The following is a 22634-nucleotide window of genomic DNA, read 5'->3' as shown; positions in this document are numbered from 1 at the left end:
CTTTTGTATAAGAATAACTTGTTATGGATATAAAAGCTATAGGTCACAGGTAAGTGAGTAAGTACAATATGAGCCTATCCACATTAAAGCATTTGCTACTAGACTATAGCGAAGCCATTCCTGCAGCTATATGGATGATTGCTGAGGTTTCAATGAATTGGTACATTTTGGAAGGAATGTTTTAAGCCAAATTAGTTTATCGAAAGCTACGCGATAAGGAAAATGGCTAAACAGTGGAGCCTGTTATTGTTTGTTAACAGTGTAACGCTGACATTATTATGATTGGGGAATTTTAGAGTTGGGTCTTGCAGGAGAATATGTGAAATCAAGCAAACGCCATCCCTGAGACAGAGATGGCCCTTGCTTCATGTCTTGCTTGATTTCACTGTTATTATGTTCATACTACATGTACTACATGACAAAACAGATGTATGTTTTACATTAACAAAAATGTACACTAAAATGTAAAATATTTGCTGTGCTATTAAGCTGATATTGGAAAATCTTGTCATGTAAACTGAGATGAGATTTTCAAAGCTGACACACAGGCTTACAGTGTAACTGTTAGTTGTCCTGGCTACTGGTGTCAGAGTTTTTAACATTAATGAAGTGTACTGATGCCAAGGCTGGGTATTTAATGCTAGAGACTTCTCTGAAATGGTTCAAAGAAGTTGCCATAATTAAATGGGCGGTAATCCTAATCACAATTTTGTGCCAAATTCTTATATTTAATATTACCTTTGACTACATTTTCCTGGGTCTGACTGGTTGCACTGGTCTTGAGAAAGCTGCCGACAAAAAAAGAAAAGTGGGGTTCCTGAAACATCTGTAGTTGTGCACTTTGTGCATGCTTCAGGTCTTACAGATGATGAATGCCAATCATTCTGACACCATGGAAGGCATGCACACCTAAGGGTCGTGTGGGAATAAGCCATGGCGAAAACTCTATAGGAGAATAGATCAGAGTTTTAGTTTGACAACATTTGTGTCGGTCAACGTGTCCCGGACAAATGGGAGAGATTCCGGTCAAATATTATCTGCGTTTATTGAGCTTAAAAACAATTGATAAGCAGGCTGTATAGAGAATGACCTCATCAAGGCATGTAGCTGTATCTATTGTTTTATTGAATATTCAAAATAAAATAAGTCCCGTCAGTTAACACCATTTTAAAAACAAATAAATAAAAATTAAGAATACTACTACTTGAAATCAAATACTTTCCGTTCGTGAACAATAAGTAACAAGTACAGCCACTTTATTTAACATGTCACTAAAATAACTTTTTGATCAAAACAAATAAATAAATTGATGATAAATATATAATAAAGTTTGTGGTGTTGTCCATCTTCGACCGGACGTTCCCTGGACATATTTTACACAATGAATATTTACCGTCTACTCTGGGTCGAACTTAAATATCCCAAAAAACTCCAAACTATGGATGTATGTGTCCCAACGACACACCATCTTTCTGTTTCTCCTCAGAGTTCCAGACGCTGCGGTTTCGTCTCCGCTGTGTGTGTGTGTGTGTGTGTGTGTGTGTGTGTGTGTGTGTGTGTGTGTGTGTGTGTGTGTGTGTGTGTGTGTGTGTGTGTGTGTGTGTGTGTGTGTGTGTGTGTGTGTGTGTGTGTGTGTGTGTGTGTGTGTGTGTGTGTGTGTGCAACCCGTCCACGAGGGAGGGGGCGGGGCTTAGTTCCATATCGACAAGTGTGATTGGTCAGAGGTGAAGCTTTCAGATCAGCTTTAGATCGTCCAAACTGATTGGCTTCCCGTTGCAACCTGCTGAGCGTGGAAATGGACAGAGCTGCAGACTTTTTTTTTATCAAAATGATCCATCTAGCACCAATTTAAATTGTGCTCGGAGGAAATTATTTTCACCGGACATTATGACCGGAGAGATTTAAACATGTCGGACTTCAACAGATTTTCCCTGTCAAAAACTGGCAATTACCAGATAACTGAATCTCTGGAATAGACTCCTAAACATGAAACAATGCCATGGAAAAGTACACTTTAGGATTACATCTGATTACAGTTTTGGGGAATGATGCTAGATACATCTATACTCTTCCTGTCCTTATTATCTGCCAAAAAAGGTACAATTAAAAAAGAAGCCCTGTGACTTTGACCATTTAAAAAAAAAAATAATAATAATAAATAAGGGTGATTTTGTTGGCCTGCTTTGGTTGTACGGGTGTTGCTTTGACTTGATTCCTGTCTTTTTGTTATGATTGTGGTCTGCGGTGACTTTGAAAGACCTTTATTAGTAAATATGGCTCTGTGTGTTTTTGTGAGTGGGCTGTGCCAGCGGTTCAGCACTGGTGTCCGCTCAAAGCAGATGCCCACTCCTCCTGGTCACGATCAGCATTTTAGCAGCCTAGTGCCAGCTCACCCTGGCCCAAAGGGACCAATTAGAGCCTGGCAGCTGCACCCATACTGCCACCATTGGCAGTCAGGGGTGGGGGTAGTGGTGGATAAGAATGGAAATCAAGGAGAACTGTGGATGGGCCAAAAGATGCATGTAGCAATAAGGCTAAGATATTGATAATGACCCAGTATTTAGGCAAAATAAAAAGGATAAAAAGTAGTGGCTGAAAGGGCCAAAGGTTGAATGTAGTTATATTGGGGAGGGAGTGGCTCCCCCCCAAGGCTCACTCCTTCAGAGCATCTGCTTGTCTTCAAAAGGTTTGGAAAGGCGAGAGCGGCGGCCCCCTGGCCCTCTGCCCTCCACAAAATTAGCGTGCCAGCCGACAAGAGGCTTGACTGGCCCTCATCATGCTATCTCCCTGCTGACCCCTGACCTCTGAACCCTCGCCCTTTGCCCAAGTAAATGTACTTCTGTCGCGGTGGCTGCAGGCCAGGTGAGTGTTCAGACAGCAGCAGCTCCTCTAGGTTACAGTGTGACTCAAAAGCCACATGTGAGAGTCACTTCCAAGGGTCACCTGAAAACACCTGCAACCTTCCGTCCAAATTGTGTGTTTACATAGAGGCCTTTCATTGTGAATGACTGGTTGATAAATAGCGTCTTAGTGTTTTCACTTTTAAGATATTGCGAGATGGATGAAGGTAACCATTACAATTATTCACATAGATTGTGAGCAAATTGAAAAGTAGAGTATTTTTAAGATGAAAATGTGTTTTATCTGTGAAGACTTTTTGGTGAAACTGTTTAGTTTTTGTTATTATATCAGCAATAAATGACAAAATTAATAACTTACTGTAAGGATTTTGTGGCAAGCTATGGTATTTTTATTTTGTTTATTTCATTTCTTCCATGACCTTGAGCCGTGCTGTATCTCGGCTCAGTGTTACATCTCCCATTCTTAAGTTGGCGTGTAATGAAGGCCTAATATGCCTTCGGAACAGCCTCCTTATAGTCCTGCGTGTCCCTTTGCCTTTGACACCTCATCCTTCAACTTATTCTCCACCCACTCCTTGGTCCCTGCTCAGCCCCATTTCTCTCTTCACACTTTGACACATTCATGACGCTTGCGTGTCTCCCGACGGGACTGTAAGTCACCTCTGTGTCTTTCACTCAGCAGCTGAAACAGAGAAGCCCGGGGGGGGGGCGGTGTCTGGCCGGCTGGCCGGGCTTTATCACTCAGAGGTCCCAAAGAATCGTTGGTGTGATGGATGTGATGTACACTGTGCCAGGCTGGCATCTGCAACCAGAACAGCACTCTCGGTTTAAACCTACACAGCCCGAGCATCCTCACTTCTCTGGGTGGGAGAGACCTGGTGAAAGTATCTTTGTATGCATGTATGTATGTGTGTGCGTCAGTGTGTTTGTTTGTGTAAGTGGCGACGGATGTATTACGGGATCCAGCATATGTCCCCAGCCCGTCACTCATTATGGTGAAATAAACACTCAACCGAACATAGATCTACGCTTGTACACCTGCTGCTCCGTCCGCCTGCATCTATTTTTCCCTCCCTTTTCTCCTCTATTGCTCACTCACTCAGTCGCTCACTCGCACACACGCACACACAGCAACCTCTCTGGCATCCCATGGGACTGCCTAGTTGCTTGGAGGTCCTGACATATATCAGTAGGGGCAGGGGTTCACATCCGTGGTGGAATCCTCCGTTGCCCTTTAGGGATCTACTCACTTAACCTTCAAGGGCCCCACTTGCACTTGGAAAAGGTTTTATGACACACCCTCACCCAATTCTTTCACCCCCCCCTCAAGGAGCCATTACATTCTTCTTTTACATTTTTCTCGTGTACACTTGCAGACACACGCATCTACATAAAAACAGGTTCTTCATACTAATAATATCTGATTCTTAAATGGACGGAGGCCCAGGCTCTTTCTGTTGACGTGGCTAATGGGATGTGCTGATAGACAGCTATGGTCCTCCCACTGACCACAGATATGACTTTGTATGACACTCACCAAGCTGTATTTGAGATGCTTTGTGACACGGGCATCACATCTCGAAGGACCTCCTGCCATCACCTGTGATTTTGTCAGCTCCGGGGGTAAGGGTCAGGGTCAAGGTTTATGGCCATGCTTAGCAGCATACATAGGAAGCATTATTATTCAATTATTGATCAAGGATGCTATTGGATGTCAAACTCTTGTAATGGAGGTTTCTGTAGGGGGCCACAGCTCCACCTGTAGATCTAAACCAAATATCCTAACTGTAGGATACTCCTATCTGAAGGTGAAATTAGCTTCATAATATTGCAAGTATGTTTTTTTTTTTTTCAGTTGACAGAACATAGGCAGTAATAATGTAAATTAAATGGAAGCATGGAAAACCGATAGGAATGTCTAGTTAATCATGAATTTGTGTTATATTTATGTGTGTGTGTGCGTGTGCGTGTGCCTCTGCGTGTGCACCTGTGCTTGTGTTTGTGTAAATGTATGTGATGCTGGATGGAAGAAGCCACCCCAACCCTCCTGTGGTCAGAACGGAGGCCCAGGGTCAGCTGGTATATGTTACAGCTGATGGCTCCACTGCGATGATGGACGAGGCCAGTGGCCAGTAGCTAAACCCATACCACCACCCCCACCACCCCCACCTTCGCTGTAACAAACCCGTTGCGCCTCACTCCGAAAACATACACTTCTCTTGAGTGACATCACTCCCACGCTGACCCACAGGGGAGGCTGATGGCATGTACCAAAGCAGCCATCTGCGTTTGCATGGAGCCTCACCCTACCCCACCAGCCTGACGCCAGGCATCACTTCCTCCCCAAACCCTCACACTAATAGACCCCCAGAGGATACCCCTCTTAAAATACTCAAAAGCAACTTTAGCATGCAAGAGTGTTTTTTAGTTTAAAAAAAAATATATATATATATATATATATATACGTCCGTATATATTTATATTTGAATGATCAACTTCATGATCTACTTTGAATGATCAAACAAACAGTTTGCGATGCAAAAAGAGGCTAAAATGCCACAAAAGGATGGTTTGCCATCTGTCAATCATCATACTCTACATACTCATATCCCCAAGTGTCTGAAGGCTATGCAGTATTTATGCCTTAGGAATGTGTCAGTGTCACTGGAATTATGCATTTACACACACAAGCACACACACAAAGATGTATATGAATGAATATTTGTCAACATGGATATACGTCATCCCCTCATATATATTTGATGATTAAAAATTGATGACTGACACTGTTTATGCACATATAGGGTTGCATATGTACCGACAGATTGGACATACATCAAAAAAATGTATGGCATTCAAGATTCAAGATTCAAGATTTTTATTTGTCACATACATATACATACTTCCATACATATATGCAGTGAAATGTAATGCAACGCACCCGGTGATAGCACACAATAAGTCCTAGGAAAAAGTACAAAAATAAAATAAAATAAAAAGTAGAAAATTCCTTTCTAATAGACCGACTAACTGACTCCTAAAACGTAATACAGTAAGTGGAATACTTATAGAATAAGATAAAAAATATATAGAATAAAATACAATAAAAAATAAATTGAAATAAAATGGAATAGGTTGAAGGAATATGGCTATGTATATACAGATATGTGCATTTAAAGTGGCATGTGAATTAAAGTGGCATGTGAATGTGAATAGTGTGAGGTAGTGTTTGGGATAATACAGCACAGTATACAACAGTACGGCGCAGCAATACGGCATCACGAACAACCCTGAACAGTGATACAGTATGCGGTACAGTATGCTACATACAGTACAGTAGGTAGTGGAGCCTAGTGCATGGCTCAGTTAGGACCCCTGGTGAGGTCAGCGTTGACAGTTCTGATGGCTTGAGGGAAGAAACTCCGTCTCAGTCTCTCTGTTCTCGCTGCGTGACTGCGGAGGTGCTTGCCTGACCGCAGCAGCTGGAACAGTCCGTTGTTGGGGTGATGAGGATCCTTCATGATCCTGCGTGCTCTGCTACTACACCTCCTGGTGTATAACTCCTGCAAGGGGGGGAGGGTAGTTCCAGTGGTACGTTCAGCTGAACGCACCACCCTCTGCAGGGCCCGCCTGTCCTGGGCAGTACAGTTCCCAAACCAGGCAGTGATGTTGCATTTACACATTACACACAAACACACACACACACACACACACACATTCAAAATCCTGACAGAGTCCTGACATCAGGTTAGAGACCACGGACAGATCCACCCCCTGTAGTCATGCATCCAAGGGGCCTGTCAGTGACCTTGGAAAAGAGATCTCCACTGTGAATCTTTGGAGATGGAGATGGATTCACACTTGAGAGGCAGGAGAAATCTGAGTTTATAATCCACAGGCCGCCAATCCTTTTTATCCTACAGGGTTTTATAAAAAAAAATATTAATGCCAACACAGACACACCGTTGATACTGATATCTGTATCGGTTCCCAGTTCCAATTCTGTGCTTACACAGTTGTAATATAGTTGTAAAATGTTTTAATACCCAACCCAATACCAACGTAATGTAACTTAGTTAAAAAAAACAAAAAAACACATGCTCTAGAATCTACTTGAGCAGTGCCTTGCAACAGATTCATGGTATATCAGATTCCATTTAAACATATACCTAGAATACATGGTCGACTGCCCAAACTTCAGTACTGGGTATTTGAATTCTGAAAAACTATCGTGCATCCTTAGCAATGCATACATTCTAGACATACCCTAAGCAGCCATGCAATCATACGACACCATCACCTCACTCTGAAACAGACTCTACATACCTGATCTGCCATGCACAGCGCTGGACGCATATCTGCGTTGTACGTCTGGAGAAGTTATTGGACACAGTACTTTTAAGAGTGTGGAATGCGGCCCATTTCTACAGGGTGGGGCAGCATACTCTTGTCTCCGTGCTTGAGAAGTCTGTCAAAAAGTAGAACCAAGTGTCAGACATACAGCGATCGTATTAACGCAACTTCTTTGGCTTAGGGTTATAAAAGTGCGGTGACACCGTTGTTAATTCTGATGTTGGTGTGGCACAGCCGTCTCGGAGTGAGCACCGGAGCAGTGGGAATCAGATGATCCCCAGGGGAGGGGGGGAACATTGGCTGGCGGGGGGACCCGGCACTGTCAATAATAAGATTAATCATCCGTTGGGGGGACCCAGGGAGGGGGCAGACAGGGACCGCTGTTCTGCGGAATTAGCCGTCAGGTACTGAGCCACGGCTACATGTTTCCACGGCGATGACACTCTGATAATCCCTAAGAGGACAGGGGAAGGGAGTTGCTGCGAAGGGGCCTGTCACGGGCCCCAGTCAGAGGGCTACGAGCCGAGGGGTGAACCGTCCCGTCTCTGGATTGGCAGACAACTCCACTTCGCTCTGCTAAAAGTGTAGTCTGTTCTACTTAGACAAGGTTCAATCGTCTTAGGGCTGGAGCTTCAGTTTAACACTCTTACACACTTAAACTCTCTTTAGCTCACTCTAGATCCACTTATAGGACGGACCGTCTGTCTCCTAATGTTTATGCCGTTTTCTCATACTGAGGAAATATCGCAATTGTTTTGGTTCACCGTCCTGTGGGTATTTAACCAGTAGGTAGGCCAGTTTCAGAAGGGAGAGAAAAAGAGGCACGGTGTGCGGCGCAGAGCGACCAAGGTAGATTATCTCTGGAGTCACCGCGTGGAGTCTACGAGAGACAGATTGACGCTATGCGCGCTCCGTGTATGTGCAAACAGTGTCTTCGCGGGCAAGGTTCCACATTTCTCGCTCCCCCCAACATTGCGAGTCAGGCTGCTGTCAGAGGTCTATTAGTGGAAGATTGAGACCGTGTGTGTGTGTGTGTGTGTGTGTGTGTGTGTGTGTGTGTGTGTGTGTGTGTGTGTGTGTGTGTGTGTGTGTGTGTGTGTGTGTGTGTGTGTGTGTGTGTGTGTGTGTGTGTGTGTGTGTGTGTGCGTGCGTGCGTGCGTGCGTGCGTGCGTGCGTGCGTGCGTGCGTGCGTGCGTGCGTGCGTGCGTGCGTGCGTGCGTGCGTGCGTGCGTGCGTGCGTGCGTGCGTGCGTGCGTGCGTGCGTGCGTGCGTGCGCGCGCGCTGCGCTGCGCGCGCGCCTTGCGCTCGTTGGTCACACTGTCGTAGGGGGAAGATTGAGACCCCATTGCTCTGCAAGCCACTCAACCAACACAACCTGCTGTGGTTTACAATCAGAGCAACAGCATTCATCCATCCCCCGCTGACTGACACACAGACACACACACACACACACACACACACAGACACACACATTCACAAACGGATACACACCAGTGGCTCACTATGGATGTCATTAAACATCAGCCAAGGTGGAACAGCTGTGTGACAGTGCTGGAAACACGGCGGGTGTTGTGATGTTTGGAACAAGGGTTTAGTGAGAGATGCGGATAGGGGGTTTGGGGGGGGGGGGGTTTACAGATGCTGGAGAGGGAGAGAAGGGGGTGTGAGAGGTTGATGCAGGGGGTGTGTGAGCCATGGCAGCGCCTTTGACAGGCCCTATTTGTCATCTGCCAGGACACCCAAATAGCTCTGACTGCAATACAGATGGCTGCTGGGAGAAAAAGTGACTACAAGCCAGGCAACTAATCCTGCACAACCACACACACGCATACACCCATGCATCACCAGCACACTACCCTCTCTCTCTCTCTCTCTCTCTCTCTCTCTCTCTCTCTCTCTCTCTCTCTCTCTCTCTCTCTCTCTCTCTCTCTCTCTCTCTCTCTCTCTCTCTCTCTCTCTCTCTCTCTCTCTCTCTCTCTCTCTCTCGCTCACTCGCGGTACTGCACACCGTTGCATTGGCATTCATCCTAGCTTCAGTGCCTGCATTTGTAAGAGTGAAAAATGTCTGTCTGTCTGTCTGTCCTGTCTGTCTGTCTGTCTGTCTGTCTGTCTCTGTTTGTGTCTCGTCTAAGCATGTGGTGTGTTTAGGCGTGTCCCTGGCTTGCAGTGATTGGTTCATTGGTAAATGTTTGTCTGAGATGAATTCTCCAGCTGATCCAGAACTGCACTCCGGCTGACAAATGAAACAAGTGCCTCGGGGGGGGGGTGTGTGTGTGTGTGTGTGTGTGTCTGTGCGCAGTGAGTAGAAGAAGAAATTGAATCATTTTATTGTTTTGCAGTTCCAGCTTAGCCGGTCATGCTCCATTATTAGATGCTAATTAAAATGGCAACAATTGGCAATTATGGACTTGTGGAAGAGGTGATATAGAATGAGCTTATAACGTCTGATTTCTAAACCTTTTTCCTTCCTTCTCTCTCCCCCTCTTCTCCTTTTTTCTCTGTTCTTCCTTAAGTCATTATAAAGACCATGATGCCACCGACCACAACAATAAACGAGGGCAAAAGGAAGAGATAGAGGAGTGGAAGGGATGTACTTGAATCCAATTGACAGAGTATGGCAGTTTCATCTTCACACTTGGTCAAGTCATTAAGGGCTCCAGCAGAATTCCCAGACTGTTCCTTAATTTATTTTTCCCTTTATTATTTTTTGTCTTCAGCCGTTTGGGTAAATGTATTGATACACTAGCTGAATGTGCTGAATGCTTACCTAAAAAAGAGATCCCTCACACTATTTTAGTGGCAGATTCTTCCAATCTGTGTATGTGAACAGACTGATCATTTCTGTGACTGTGTATAAAGATCTCTCAAAACGACCCCTACTATATCTCTTTAAATGAATCACAATTGGCATACTTATCTTTTAAGATAAAAATTATAAAATCAAACACAGGATCATGTACAGATACCCAGGGATTAGGTGATATTTCAGCTTGCCGTACTGCCATGCACTAGGACACAAACTCCATCCTTTACCCAAGAAGCGTGTGAGTGTGTCAGCTGAGCCCAGCCGTCATAAGCAACACGATGGATACACAGCAAAATAATTAAATTATTTTGGTATAAAATAAAACTGCTTGCCCCTCCTCTCCCTAACTCTCATGCCGCCCGTCTGATAGATCTGTGAAACAATATAAAGAATGAGAGCTAAAGAAGAGGCGGAGGGAGGGAGAGAGAGTGCGTTACTGTCTGGGAGGGATGAAGGGAGGGAAGGAAGAGACAGAGAACATGATTTATTAGGCTCATAAAAATTCTGCCTTTGTTATTCGCTCTCATTTTTATATGTGAGGCTTATTAAAGAGCACACCTGCCAAAGTTCCCTGACAAACTCGTGCAGACGGGTGGGCATGTAGGCAGACGTGTGTGTGTGTGTGTGTGTGTGTGTGTGTGTGTGTGTGTGTGTGTGTGTGTGTGTGTGTGTGTGTGTGTGTGTGTGTGTGTGTGTGTGTGTGTGTGTGTGTGTGTGTGTGTGTGTGTGTGTGTGGGGGGGGGTTGCATTGGATGTGTAACCATGCAAGTGCACCAAGCCGGCTGGATAGTTGCGCACTCTCCGGTCAGCTTTTCACGCTCTGGGTAACAGTTCACTGATGTGTTGCTTAACCTTTGCGCCCTCAGGCCACACCTCTCCCGTGCAGCGTGGCCCCGTCTCCCAAAGGGTGTTTAGGACACGTTACAAGATGGTGACCCGTCGCCTGGGTGCCGGAGCTGCGCACACACTGCACTACAGCCCCCCCCTCTCCTGGAGAGCCAAGCGGATTCAGTTTGCCAGGTAACACACATGCCAATGACAATTGCTTGCTTCAATAAATGTTAAAGTGGCGTTTTGGGCGTTGGTTTCTGACAATGTCAGGGTCCATCCTCTGAAACTGGTCTACCTGCCTGTCTATCTCCCAAAGAACCTGTTTACACAGGCAAATACACGTTTAATGTTCCTCAGACAGCAGCAAGCATCACCCTGTCTGTTTTATGTCACACTCATATGTAGCAGGAGTAGAGAGAGCTTTTATACAGCAGATAACCCTGCGAATCAAACATCTCTAACGGTGTACTCCCCACATTAATCCGCACGAGTGAGAATGGGATTTCACCCGGGACAGACACACAGAATTAAAGAGGGGTAGGGAGTCTTTTTCTTAATGTCATTACAATCTCCAGCTCTCCTTTTCCATTCCACTGCTAAGCTCATCCATCTAACCCCTGCTTCCCTCCCACCGTTTCTGTATTAATCATTTTATTGTTCCTGCTCCTTTTTTTTTATTTTTTATTTTTTTAGCAGTTATAAATCCTCAGTCAGGCGTAAATGGCTTGTAAATAAGAAGGTGTTATTAGTTACCTTTAGATCAAATATGGGTAATTATATATATATATCTCCATAGGATGTAAATCAACAATTAATGTAAAGGGATCTGGCATATCGCCTCTCCATCAACCTTGTTTTTGTCGTTTCAGAACTGCGTTCCCATGTTAATTCCTAACCCTACACGGGGTTCATCCTTTCTTCCTGTGTGCAATGAGATGGTGGGGGCGGTCAGGTCATTGGCAGAATGTAGGCAGTTAATTAATGTTTATGATGAGGTCATTATTGGGTGACAGACGTGAAAGTTAATGTGGTATTCACGGCTCCATTGTCACGAGAAAGACACTTAGTTGATTTTTTATTATGACGATTATGAACTGAGACTTTCTCTTTATTGCGCCGCTTATGTATGTGGTCAACGGTTGTGAAAAGGAATTTACGGATTATTATGGTTAGTTTTGAATGTCTTTAAGTATGAACAGTCTCCTGCATTGTAAAATGGTCAAATATACGCTGGCGTGTAGACACACAAACATCGTAACACAGCGTGAAATTAATTATACCAAACTGCACAGCACATGGTGAACGTCTGTCCATCTACAGTGTGTGTTTGTTTCTGTCCCGGTGTTCCTAGGATCATGTACCTCATTTATTCTTACACGCTTGCACTTATATTCATTACACGTATACTGTTTTGATGATCTATTCTCTCAATTTCTCTGTCACAGACCCACACAATATTTTGAATGTCTCCGTTTTATCTTATCTTTTTATCTTATCATGCAATTTTTGGTCAAAATACGCAGGTACCAAATTCAAGCTGAAACTAAACAAAAAAGAGAGAGATCAATCAATACAAAAACAATAATGTACATTTATTGGGTATTTAAACTACATCCCTGGGATTGGACCAGAGGCTACGACCTGTGGTCCTGTATCCCCTTCCTCCCTCTCACTAAACATCCACTGAGTGTCCTGAGCGCAGCCGTTATTTATTATCCACCGACGCCGCATTGCTGAGGGAAAATGGGAAGTTGGGGAGTAATGAGCACAAAAACCGTAATGTTACCGTAACATATAAAGCGTTGATAATAGTTTTCAGCTTGATTGGCCATGACTGGTGACCAGCCGATCAGATATATTTTCAGATTTTGTGCACGCCCGATACTGTGCTCAAGTACTCCAAAAAAATGCTCCAATACTCAAACTCGATACGAACGTAATGTAACATAGTTACGTAGTTGACGCTCAGAAAAGAGAGCGAAAAAAACAAAATGTCGACTGTTTCAAGGTTTTTCAAGGTTAATGAAGAAGATTGGATGAATTGTTTATATATCGATCACCTGACAATATTCCAAAATCTGCGTATCTATCGCTGTCACAGTAGAGCTCCGATCGTGATGAAAAATTTGACTCTTTTTTGAGACGAGTTCTGGACGACTCACTCAGTTAAACGTGTCGTTCGATTTGATTCAGTTGGTTTCATGCACGGTAAGTTCCAGTGAATGAGAGTAAGAAGAGTAAGTCATTTATTATTATTACTTTTTTTTGCAATGATTTGCAATTTATTTTGGAATGGCAAGTACCATATAAATATTATAGAAATATTTATTTGCACTTAAAAGTGAAAGACACTTTAATTTGAAGTTTGAACTGGACATTTCCATGTTAGTTATATGTTGTATCCTACTAAAACTCAGTGAGAGTTACAGGTTGAATTATACTGAAACTTGGTGACAGTCCCATTTTATTGGAACTCAGTGACCATTCCATGTTGTAATTTATTTTATTGGAACTCGGGGACAGTTTTATGTTCTATTATTGTTCCATAGTGAATAATGGACAATAATAAACACACAGTGTCAAAATCAGCAATCTCACTATTGTGGTAAGTGAGAATTGCAGAAGTAGTCTCTATGGGCAGCTTTCCTGTCACGTGAGCGAGATCAGATCACGTTATGTATTTGTCAATGACGTACAGAAGAAATACCGAGTGAGAGTAAATAATGAGAAAATGTGATTTCTAGAATATTAAACTCAAAATGATCGGACGACGACAAAAAAATAATTCAATAGTCAATGTTTTATTATGAACATCCAAGTGAATGAAAATTGGAATCGGCAGGTGAGACTTTAAAAAAATCGGAAATCTGAATTGGCCAAGAAGATTGCAATTGGTGCATCTCTAGTTGGTAAACATGCAATGTAACTTTACAAGATTATGCATTTCAAGGGGTATATCCCAATGATATGAATTTGTATACTGTATATAGTTAGCTGTAGTATCTTACATACTATGTGATGAGCCTCGTTCAAGACGACTACGGTGTGAATAACTGATTATTCTGCAGTCATTGAACTGCAGTGACTCAAACGCCACAGAGACTCTTTGTTACGTGTGTGTGTGTGTGTGTGTGTGTGTGTGTGTGTGTGTGTGTGTGTGTGTGTGTGTGTGTGTGTGTGTGTGTGTGTGTGTGTGTGTGTGTGTGTGTGTGTGTGTGTGTGTGTGTGTGTGTGTGTGTGAGAATTGGAAGGCCTCATTTGTGTAATTCAAATTTGGTGGGACAGAAGCGCCTTAGCCGGGACGGGACCTGGCCCCTAGTGACTTATTACTATTCATTTAGCTGCTGTAGTAAATATTGATTCATAAGGGATTTTCAATTTGAGCCCGCGACATCTTGTGAAATATCACCAAGCCTGTAGAAGCGGGGGGAGGCAAGATGGGAGCGGGGTACAGGTTGGGTCCCCAGAGACACTAGGTGCCTTCCCCGTCCCTTCAAATTCCTCAATATCTGTTTTGACTCCAAAAGCATGCCACTGTTATAAGTCTTAACGTGTTTAGTGTGGCATTAGGTCATAATGTCTTCCCTTTACTGCTCAGCATAGCTCCTCATCTCCAACAACTAATCCTCCCTTAACTTGCTGTGCACTTCACACAAGCCCTGCTCCCTGCCAATTATTTTTCTGTCAGTGCCGGGTCCTCGACAAAGACCCTAACCGCTAAGCATCTGACGCCACAAAACACATGAAAATATTGTGTTGTGTTAAAGGAAGTGAAGGCCTTAAGTGAAAATAAAGGACGTTTCATGTTTCATAAAGGACAATCCATTAACTGATCCCATTTTAAACATCAGGGGTCCCTACCTCTGGTCCCAAGGCAGAACACTGGACAAACTTTTCACCCCTCTTTAGACAAACTGGGCAGCCATTCCCTCTCCCCTTGCCGCCGCCAAAGTCTTCCTGCTTCGAGGCCCGGTGAACCTGTCGTATACCCATCATGCCGCACGCTCCTGTGATGTCAGTGGTAATGGGCGTTGTGGGTGATTGAGCGCTGGAGAGGGGCGGGGGGATCTGGGTTGGAGGAGAAAATGGCTGCAGTATTTCAGCCCCCCGCCACCGGACAATAGATATAATCTTAACATTAACTCCATTAATAGTAGCATGAGTTGAATTAAGAAAGTCGTAAAGCATGCGCACTTGAGGATAAATTACAGCCCTGCCCTTCCTTCACCTCTTCCTACATCCCTCCCTTTTCTCTCTGCCCTCTTATCGTTTTTTCTCCTTGCTCCTTTTTTTTTTTTCCATCTCCATTTCTGTCCCCATTCCTTTGCCCTCCTGTCCTGCCTGCTTTTTGTCCTTTTTCCTCCCCTTGCAATACCTCATACTCAATCCACCTCCTTTACCTCCTTGCATTGAGATTAATATTTGCACCCTGTGTTCTTTGCCTCAGAGTCAATGACTTTTTAAAATTTCAAGTACAGATGTGTGAGAAACCCACAGCGCTTGTGCCTTTTTTTGTGTGTAAATGCATGAAGAACCACGTAGTTTGTAGGGTTTTAAGTTTGTCCAGAGCCCTCATCTGGTTTAGTGCTCTTGTATCGATCAGCACAGGATGTAAGAGACTGGGCAGTAAAGTGAAGCAACGCTGGCTCTCCTCTTAACCTCCCTTGTCTATCCCCACATCCACTCCCCAATTCATCCTTTTTCATAGACCAACCCATTCATTCACTTGTTCCTTATCACATCCCTCACCGGCACACTGTCCTCCACTCTTATTTTCACTATTCCTTTGCCATTTCCCCCGTTGTCATATTTCCTTAAATGTTTTATTTTCCCATACAAATGTAGTCGCCCTAAGTTGGATTTAATTGTGTATCTATGCATAACAGCAGCACTTTAGTTTACTTTAAGTGTGTTGCCTAAAGCCAGGCAGCAGTCCTCATTGTCGGAATTAGCCCTGTTTTTGCTGCGCTCTGTTTCGAGAGTAACTGTTTCCCCAATATGAGCTTACTAATGCTTGGGTTGCAGACAAATAGACAAGAGCAGCATTATTTGGAGCAGTCGCGCGACCCTCTGAATCCTTCCCTGTCACCAAAACAAAAGTCAGATCATTCATCAACGGCGCTAGTAGTGCTGAATTGCTCTCTCCTTCATCTGTGCATCGCATGGTCAGAGCAGAGCAGAGCTCAGCACACACAGACGTACTCACAAACAACGCATGCTTCTCGCAAGGGAGCTCCTGTGTACCCTTTGCAACCCCCCCGTCCTTCTCATTTACTGTGGAGTCATTTTACTCTTCTTGTAACCTCTACTCTTTCTCTGTTTTCCCATTCTATTTTTCACCACACACTTACTTAATCTCAGGTCCCACAGAACGCTGTCTCTCGCTTGTCTCATTAAATTACCAATGTGTCACTTTTAGCTGTTTCGATGATGCATGCGTGGACTAAACATGTCCCTTAGGCCTTACAAAGTTATATGGTGTGACTTGCCAGATCTAAATGGCTGCCCCCTGAAAGGAGCCAGCTGTCCGCCGGGGCTGAATTTGTGCTTGAGCCAGGCCTGCAGGCTCTCTGATAACACATTTCCCCATGGAGGTCAAGGGCAGCATGGGGAACAGGTCAAGGGGGAGGGAGGATGGAGGAAAACTGCTCTCCTTCTTGTCTACCTCCACCATTCTGTGGAGTAGTGTGGGTTCTTGGATTCTTCATCACTTTCCTTTTTAATTACATTGACGGTGGTATGAAACTAGTCTGCTCACACAAAGACTGTTGTTGCCGAACAAAGTCATGTCTGTAGATGAAAGTCATTCAGATCGCCGCATATATCACTACCGCAATCATTTGTGCATATGCCAATGCTGGGACATATCCAGCTCCTACAGGTTAGTGTACTAGAATCTTAGCTTTCCCATTGCTATGCCCTCTGTCAGCCTCTTTGACTGTGGCCTGGCGTCAGGGTTAACTGCTGTCGATGTTAACTGTTCATGTCATATCCCCGTTAACCTCCATTGTGGCTCCACAAGCGGTCTGGACCCTGTTCAAGTCTCCCTAGGTGGCAGTCGCTGCTCCAACATTATCCTCCATTATGGCTCCCCTGGCTGCAGTTGCCCTGTGTAGGGTAGCCACTGATCTTGTAACTGTGAATCTGAGTGTCTTTACTGTTGAGTTATGGCGCGCAGTCCGGAAGCGTGTGTGGGATATCTACTGATGGGTGATATTTGCTCTTGTTTTTTTCTTGGTTTCAGCAGCGTACAACCACTCCACTGCATGTAAGTGTGCGCCACATATACTGTGTGTGAGTGTATAGTGTGTGTTTTTGGGGCAACCCGCTCCTTTCTCTATAATGGGAGGCTTGAACCCTCGCTCTAAACCTATTTCCAGCCCATCTGAAATACGGCAGCAAATTACCTCCAGCGGCAACGCGCACACCAGCCCCAATCCGCCCCAAATAGAAGTGACAGGACAGCGCAATTTATCGCCATAACCCCTGCCCCCCCCCATCCTCCCACTTCCCAACATCCCACACTGACCAGAACCACATTCACAGTGCTCATGCTCCCCCACAAATACTATAACAGAGTGACTGGCTTCATCATGTTTCGTGAACAGTGCGTGTTTGTAGGCTATACACATGCTATAGCGGTTCACATTTTGACCATCCCACACTATGTTTGTGAATGTGTGAGTGCGTATAGGTGTGTATGTGTGTCTGTGGTCTCTAAGCTCCAGTGTTTGGGGCTAGCTTCCCTGCTCTGGCCCCCTGCCCTGCCTATTATCTCATTGATTTCCTCCTCTCCTCTTTTCAATTCTCTCCATTTCCACACTGCCGTCCTTTCCATTAGAGCAGCAATTTAACAGAGTGCTGTGACATGGGAGGGAGAGCGAGTGGAGGCGGGGGGGGTTGGGAAGATGGGAAGCGTTAAACCGGGGGGAAAGAGAAGATAGGAGGGGTAGACAGAAAGAAGGGGTGGTGTCCAGGGAGGAGCGAGCGGGGTTCAGAGTTTAATATTCCACTTCACAGCATTATGTTCACATTCGAAGCACTGACGAGTTTCAACGCGCGCAGTAGCTGGTGAACTATTGATATGACGTATTGTCTTGTCCACGGTAATGTATGAGGAAGACAGTGACTGACCACCCAAAAGTTTCTTGTGTTTTTAATGCATATTTCATATCTATCACTTTTTCCTCCCCCCCCTTTCAATACCTTTCCATCTCTTTATCGCCTCTTTCTTTCCTTCCGTGTTCCTCCTCTTCACCCCCAGGACTGTTCTTCAGAGCCGCCTGAGAGCTCCACAGGACAGACACCAGCCTCCCCAGCATTGGAGAGGGAGGGGAATGCGATGGATTGGAGGCTCTTTGTACAGGGTGTCAGCCAACAAGTTGTCTCGCACCGGGTCAATGAGCACGTCCATCAACCGAACAGGTTCTTATTTTAGGTTCTACATTTTATATTCATTAGGAGGATTCAAATGGGAGAAAATTGATTGTCATGATAATACATTTGTATATTGCCCAGCTGGCTGGAACACATATTTAATAGTATCTGTGCATTGGCCAGTTGCTGTTGTGTGATACAACAGTGTTTATTCAATGTGGTTGCTGTAGCTTTGTCCAGTAGCAATGTAATAGACTGCAGGAACTGGCTGGATTTGCCATCTGATATAATAAAGTTGTCATCTGTCAGAGTGGCAAGGGGGTGGGCCTGCAGGACTGGACGACACAGATTAAAGCCTGGATCTACCTCTATTTCTCTCTCTCTCTCTCTCTCTCTCTCTCTCTCTCTCTCTCTCTCTCTCTCTCTCTCTCTCCCTTTAACACACACATTCTCCCACAACTAAAACTGTGGGTGAAATTGAAGAGCTCCGTTCTTTCCTAGTTCGTGAGCCGCATCCAGAAAACATACATGCTTTCCGGTGTGTTCTTAACACACCTCAGGTATCCTCCTGCAGGAATTGGGATTTCACATATCCCCCAGCAAGCTTGGATTCTTCTTCACATTGGCTGCATGAGCCCAAGCTACTCAATGCAAACCACAGTACACACTTGATGAAAAATGTTTTCCTTACAGCCAAAAACATTCCAAAATTAAAAGCCGGAATAGGATCGTCTGCCATCTTTCACCCCACCCCCTCCTTTCCTGTCCAGTCCTCTTCTTTCCTTTCCTCTGCCGCCGACTTCCTTTTCTTTTCCTTAATTTTCCTTCATATCCACTTCCTTTACTTTCTTCCACTCATTTGCTCTGCTTTTGCATGCTCTGCTTTTTCTCTTTACTTCTGTTGTCTCCTCTATTTTCCACTTTATTTATTCTGATCAAATTCTCTCTTGCGGAATGCCATTTGAGTCAATAAATTAATAAATACATAAATAAATCAAAATGTCTATGAAATAATTCCTGAAATAAATAAATTAGGCACTAAATATATAAATAAATGTAAATATAAATACATAAATGAGTAAATTTAGTTAAATAAATAATGTAATATAGTATAATATAATAATATAATAATTATTTTCTATTTTAAATAGGACATTTTTCGAAATACTTTTTTTTATTAATTTTATGGACTTTTATTTCTTAATGCCACATTTATTTATTTCATGGCACTTTTATTTCATAATGGCACACTTCCATTTCTTATATGCAAATTAAGGGGCGTGGTTGTCTCACAGATTCAGAGCCGGGGAACACCGGTTGCTCGGAGCTGGGCTAATTTCCCGATACCTCCTCAGTTAGAGTAAGGTAAGTAGTGAGCCAGTTACGGTGGAGTGCCACCACCCGGTTCCACTTGACCATCCGCATCCTGTACACCAGTGCAAAGGCCAGCCCACTGGCTCGACAGCTTGGGGGTGAGACCCTTCTTTCTCTCCAGACAGTAAGACCCACACCTGAGGACCAGCTCTGAGGTTGTTGAGGCAAAGTCCGTTCCCTGGCCGCGGGAGTCGTAGGCACGCTTCTGTCGTGATCCGGCGTCCGTTAAGGCTTGCCTGGTGCACCTGTGCACCTCTGCAGCCGTTCACGGAAGTTGTGGAGGTAGCCCAGTCCGGGCTCTCCCCACACCTCTGGCTCCGGGGGCAGTCCGAACACCAAGTTGACTGGGGCACAGAGTTTATGGAGTGCAGAGAATAACACCAAGTCCCGACAGAAGCGGGCCTACGACTTCCGCTGCCGGGGAACGGACTTTGCACTCGGGACACAGGTTTGGGGCTACTGTCGGGAGAAAAGGAAGAGCCTCTCCCCCAAGCTGTCGAGCCACTGTGCTGCCTCTTGCACTGTGCCGGAACAACTGTCAGACATGGTGTATAGGGTGCGGCTGGTTTAGTGGAACAGGGTGGTGGACCGCCATTGTAACGGGCTCATCCCTCCTGGCCCCTGGCTCTAACCGAGGCGGTATAAGGAGTTGACCATCTCTGAGCAACCACTCCTATCACTGTTGCGTAGGAGAGTGCCAAAGCAGCCTCTCTCTGTCATTAGCCTCTCTCCGCCGGCTCTGAATCTGTGAGATAACCATGGCCCATTCATTTGCATATAAGGAATGGAAATGTGGCATTATGAAATAAAAGTGCCCTAAAATAAATGCGCCATTATGAATTAAAAGTTCCCCTAAATAAATAAATGTGGAATTATGAAATAAAAATGCCCTGAAATAAATGTGCCATTATGAATTAAAAGTTCTCTGAAATAAATAAATGTGGAATTATGCAATAAAAGTCCCCTGAAATTAATAGAGAGTCTTAATAAGCGTCCTTTTTTTTTTTATATAAAGATTTTTTTTTTTTTGGGCATTTTCATGCTTTATTTGATAGTGACAGTATGGGGAGAAAGGTATTGTCTTGAGAAAGGCCTTGTATATGGTGCACTCTACCCGGTGATTTTCATTTATTTATATATTTATTGCCTCATTTATTTATTCATTGACATTTATTATGTATTTCTTTATTTAATATTGACTCAAACTGTGTTCCATACCAAACCTTAGTTATGTCCTCCCACGTCTGGCAAGTGCGTAAGGTACATAGTGTTTATGATGTTCTCAGACTGTGCTAGATGTCACTTTTGGATTTGGGACAGGCGTGTCAAACCACCACAGTATAAATAGTGAAGCAGATATCATGTTATTACAGCATCTGGCTTGGCAAACATATACCTACGCACACGCAGACGCTACTTAAGTTCATCTGCTGTGAATGGCTGCAACAGCCCCGACTTTCTTTGTGATTATTTGTGCCTTTTCTCCACAACAAGGAAAGTGGTTCAGTCCTCTCCAGGTCTCCTCCCCTACACATCCTTTAGGCCGTCCCTCAAACACTCGTCATGTGGCCAGGTATGATTCAGTCCATCTATAGTGTCATAGTCTTCATCCTCTTATTGTTCAACCATTGCACCTTTTGCTGACCCAAGCGCGTGCTTTCTTAGATTTTGCATGTTTAGCCCCTTAAGTGGTTAAATCCTCTATCTGTCCATTAAGCCATACAGAAGGAAACATTTCAGTGTTTGTTGTTTGATTTGTGTAACCGTGTGCTTATGTCTTGTGTTGTCTGCCACCAAGTCGAGCGGTTCAGAGGAGTCTTGCCATCATCAGGAATGCTCGTCAGAAGAAGCAGCAGAGGCAGTACTGCATGTACTACAACCGCTTTGGCAAGTGTAACCGGGGCGGCAGCTGTCCCTATATCCACGACCCCGACAAGGTGGCTGTCTGCACAAGGTAATGCCTACACAGGTTAATGAAAGCTGGGCGCGCCAGACAGTTAGCACACCTTTGACAGCAGTGCTAGCCCATTAACACCCTCCTAAAAATATCCCTTAACCAATGCTCACAGCCTTTGTTCCTCCAGAAGTGGTGAGAATGGTTATCCAGTGCTCTAACACATCCTGACATTACCATACTGTACTTATTACATGCCTCCTCTACAGTAAATATTAATTTTCAGTAACATCAACTCATTAGCAGACATCAGAGACGGTGGCAAATGGCTATGGTCAATATCCAATTTTGAGGCCTCTTTCCACCGATTCTCACAGGTTTCTGCGGGGTACTTGTAAACAGGCAGAAGGGGCCTGCCCGTTCTCGCATAAGGTGGCTAAAGAAAAGGTAAGCAGAAGAACATCCCACACATGCACACCGGCAAACATCCATTTACAAGTATGGCGTGGTGTTTTATGGGCATCTTTCAAGAACATTGTGGCGATGAGAGTCAGGTATGTTGGTGTATATAATGACACACCGTTGGATGCAGTGATCTTGGGTCATATTCATGTTCTTGGCATGGGTCCTGTTTCTGCGCTCATGCAGGGGGCGCTGAAGACATGACCTGATTTGGGGATCTGAAACGCAGGCTGCGGGTGTTGAGGGGGAGAGCCAGGATCCGGGGTCATAAATAGAGAGAGCAAGAGGGTGGCACTGTAGAAGGATGCATTAGGGTGTGTGCTCATTGCACCACGGTTTGGAGATTGCACCTTCTTGTAAAGGAAAGGCACTAAACCCCCGGCAAAGAAGCGCCTAAATGTTGATTATCTTCATTGCGTTCAAACAAGTCACACTAGTCCTAGCCTTAAATCATTGTGAATAAGTTATTTTGACAGTCCAATCTTTGTGACGGTTATTTAGGAGGGAATTTAATTTAGTGATTTTATGTTTTTGTGGGATTTTGAGTGAGTGTGTCAAGTGTGCCATCAGTGAGAAGAAATAGTCGTACTTGAGTAGGGAAAAGTGCAGCCCCAAACTAATGAAAACTGCTTTTTCTTGAGACATAAATTAGGTGCTTGGACTTTTCCTTGCCTTC

General features: G+C 44.4%; 1 protein-coding gene across 1 annotated transcript in view; it reads left to right on the top strand.

Annotated features, from left to right (window-relative positions):
* Positions 1-22634, top strand: part of zc3h3 (zinc finger CCCH-type containing 3) — a 49418-nt gene that overhangs the window by 16116 nt on the left and 10668 nt on the right. Inside the window, exons 4-8 of the mRNA XM_079997780.1 lie at positions 10887-11040; positions 18116-18276; positions 21097-21175; positions 21401-21556; positions 21874-21943. Of these exons, the coding sequence (XP_079853906.1) occupies positions 10887-11040; positions 18116-18276; positions 21097-21175; positions 21401-21556; positions 21874-21943 (620 nt within the window). The remainder of the gene's footprint in view (positions 1-10886; positions 11041-18115; positions 18277-21096; positions 21176-21400; positions 21557-21873; positions 21944-22634) is intronic.

The sequence above is a fragment of the Zeus faber genome (genome assembly GCF_960531495.2).
Source record: "Zeus faber genome assembly, chromosome: 1".
Taxonomy (NCBI): Eukaryota; Metazoa; Chordata; class Actinopteri; order Zeiformes; family Zeidae; genus Zeus; species Zeus faber.
The sequence above is the reverse complement of the archived record's forward strand: the minus strand, read 5'-3'. Positions and strand labels throughout refer to the sequence as shown.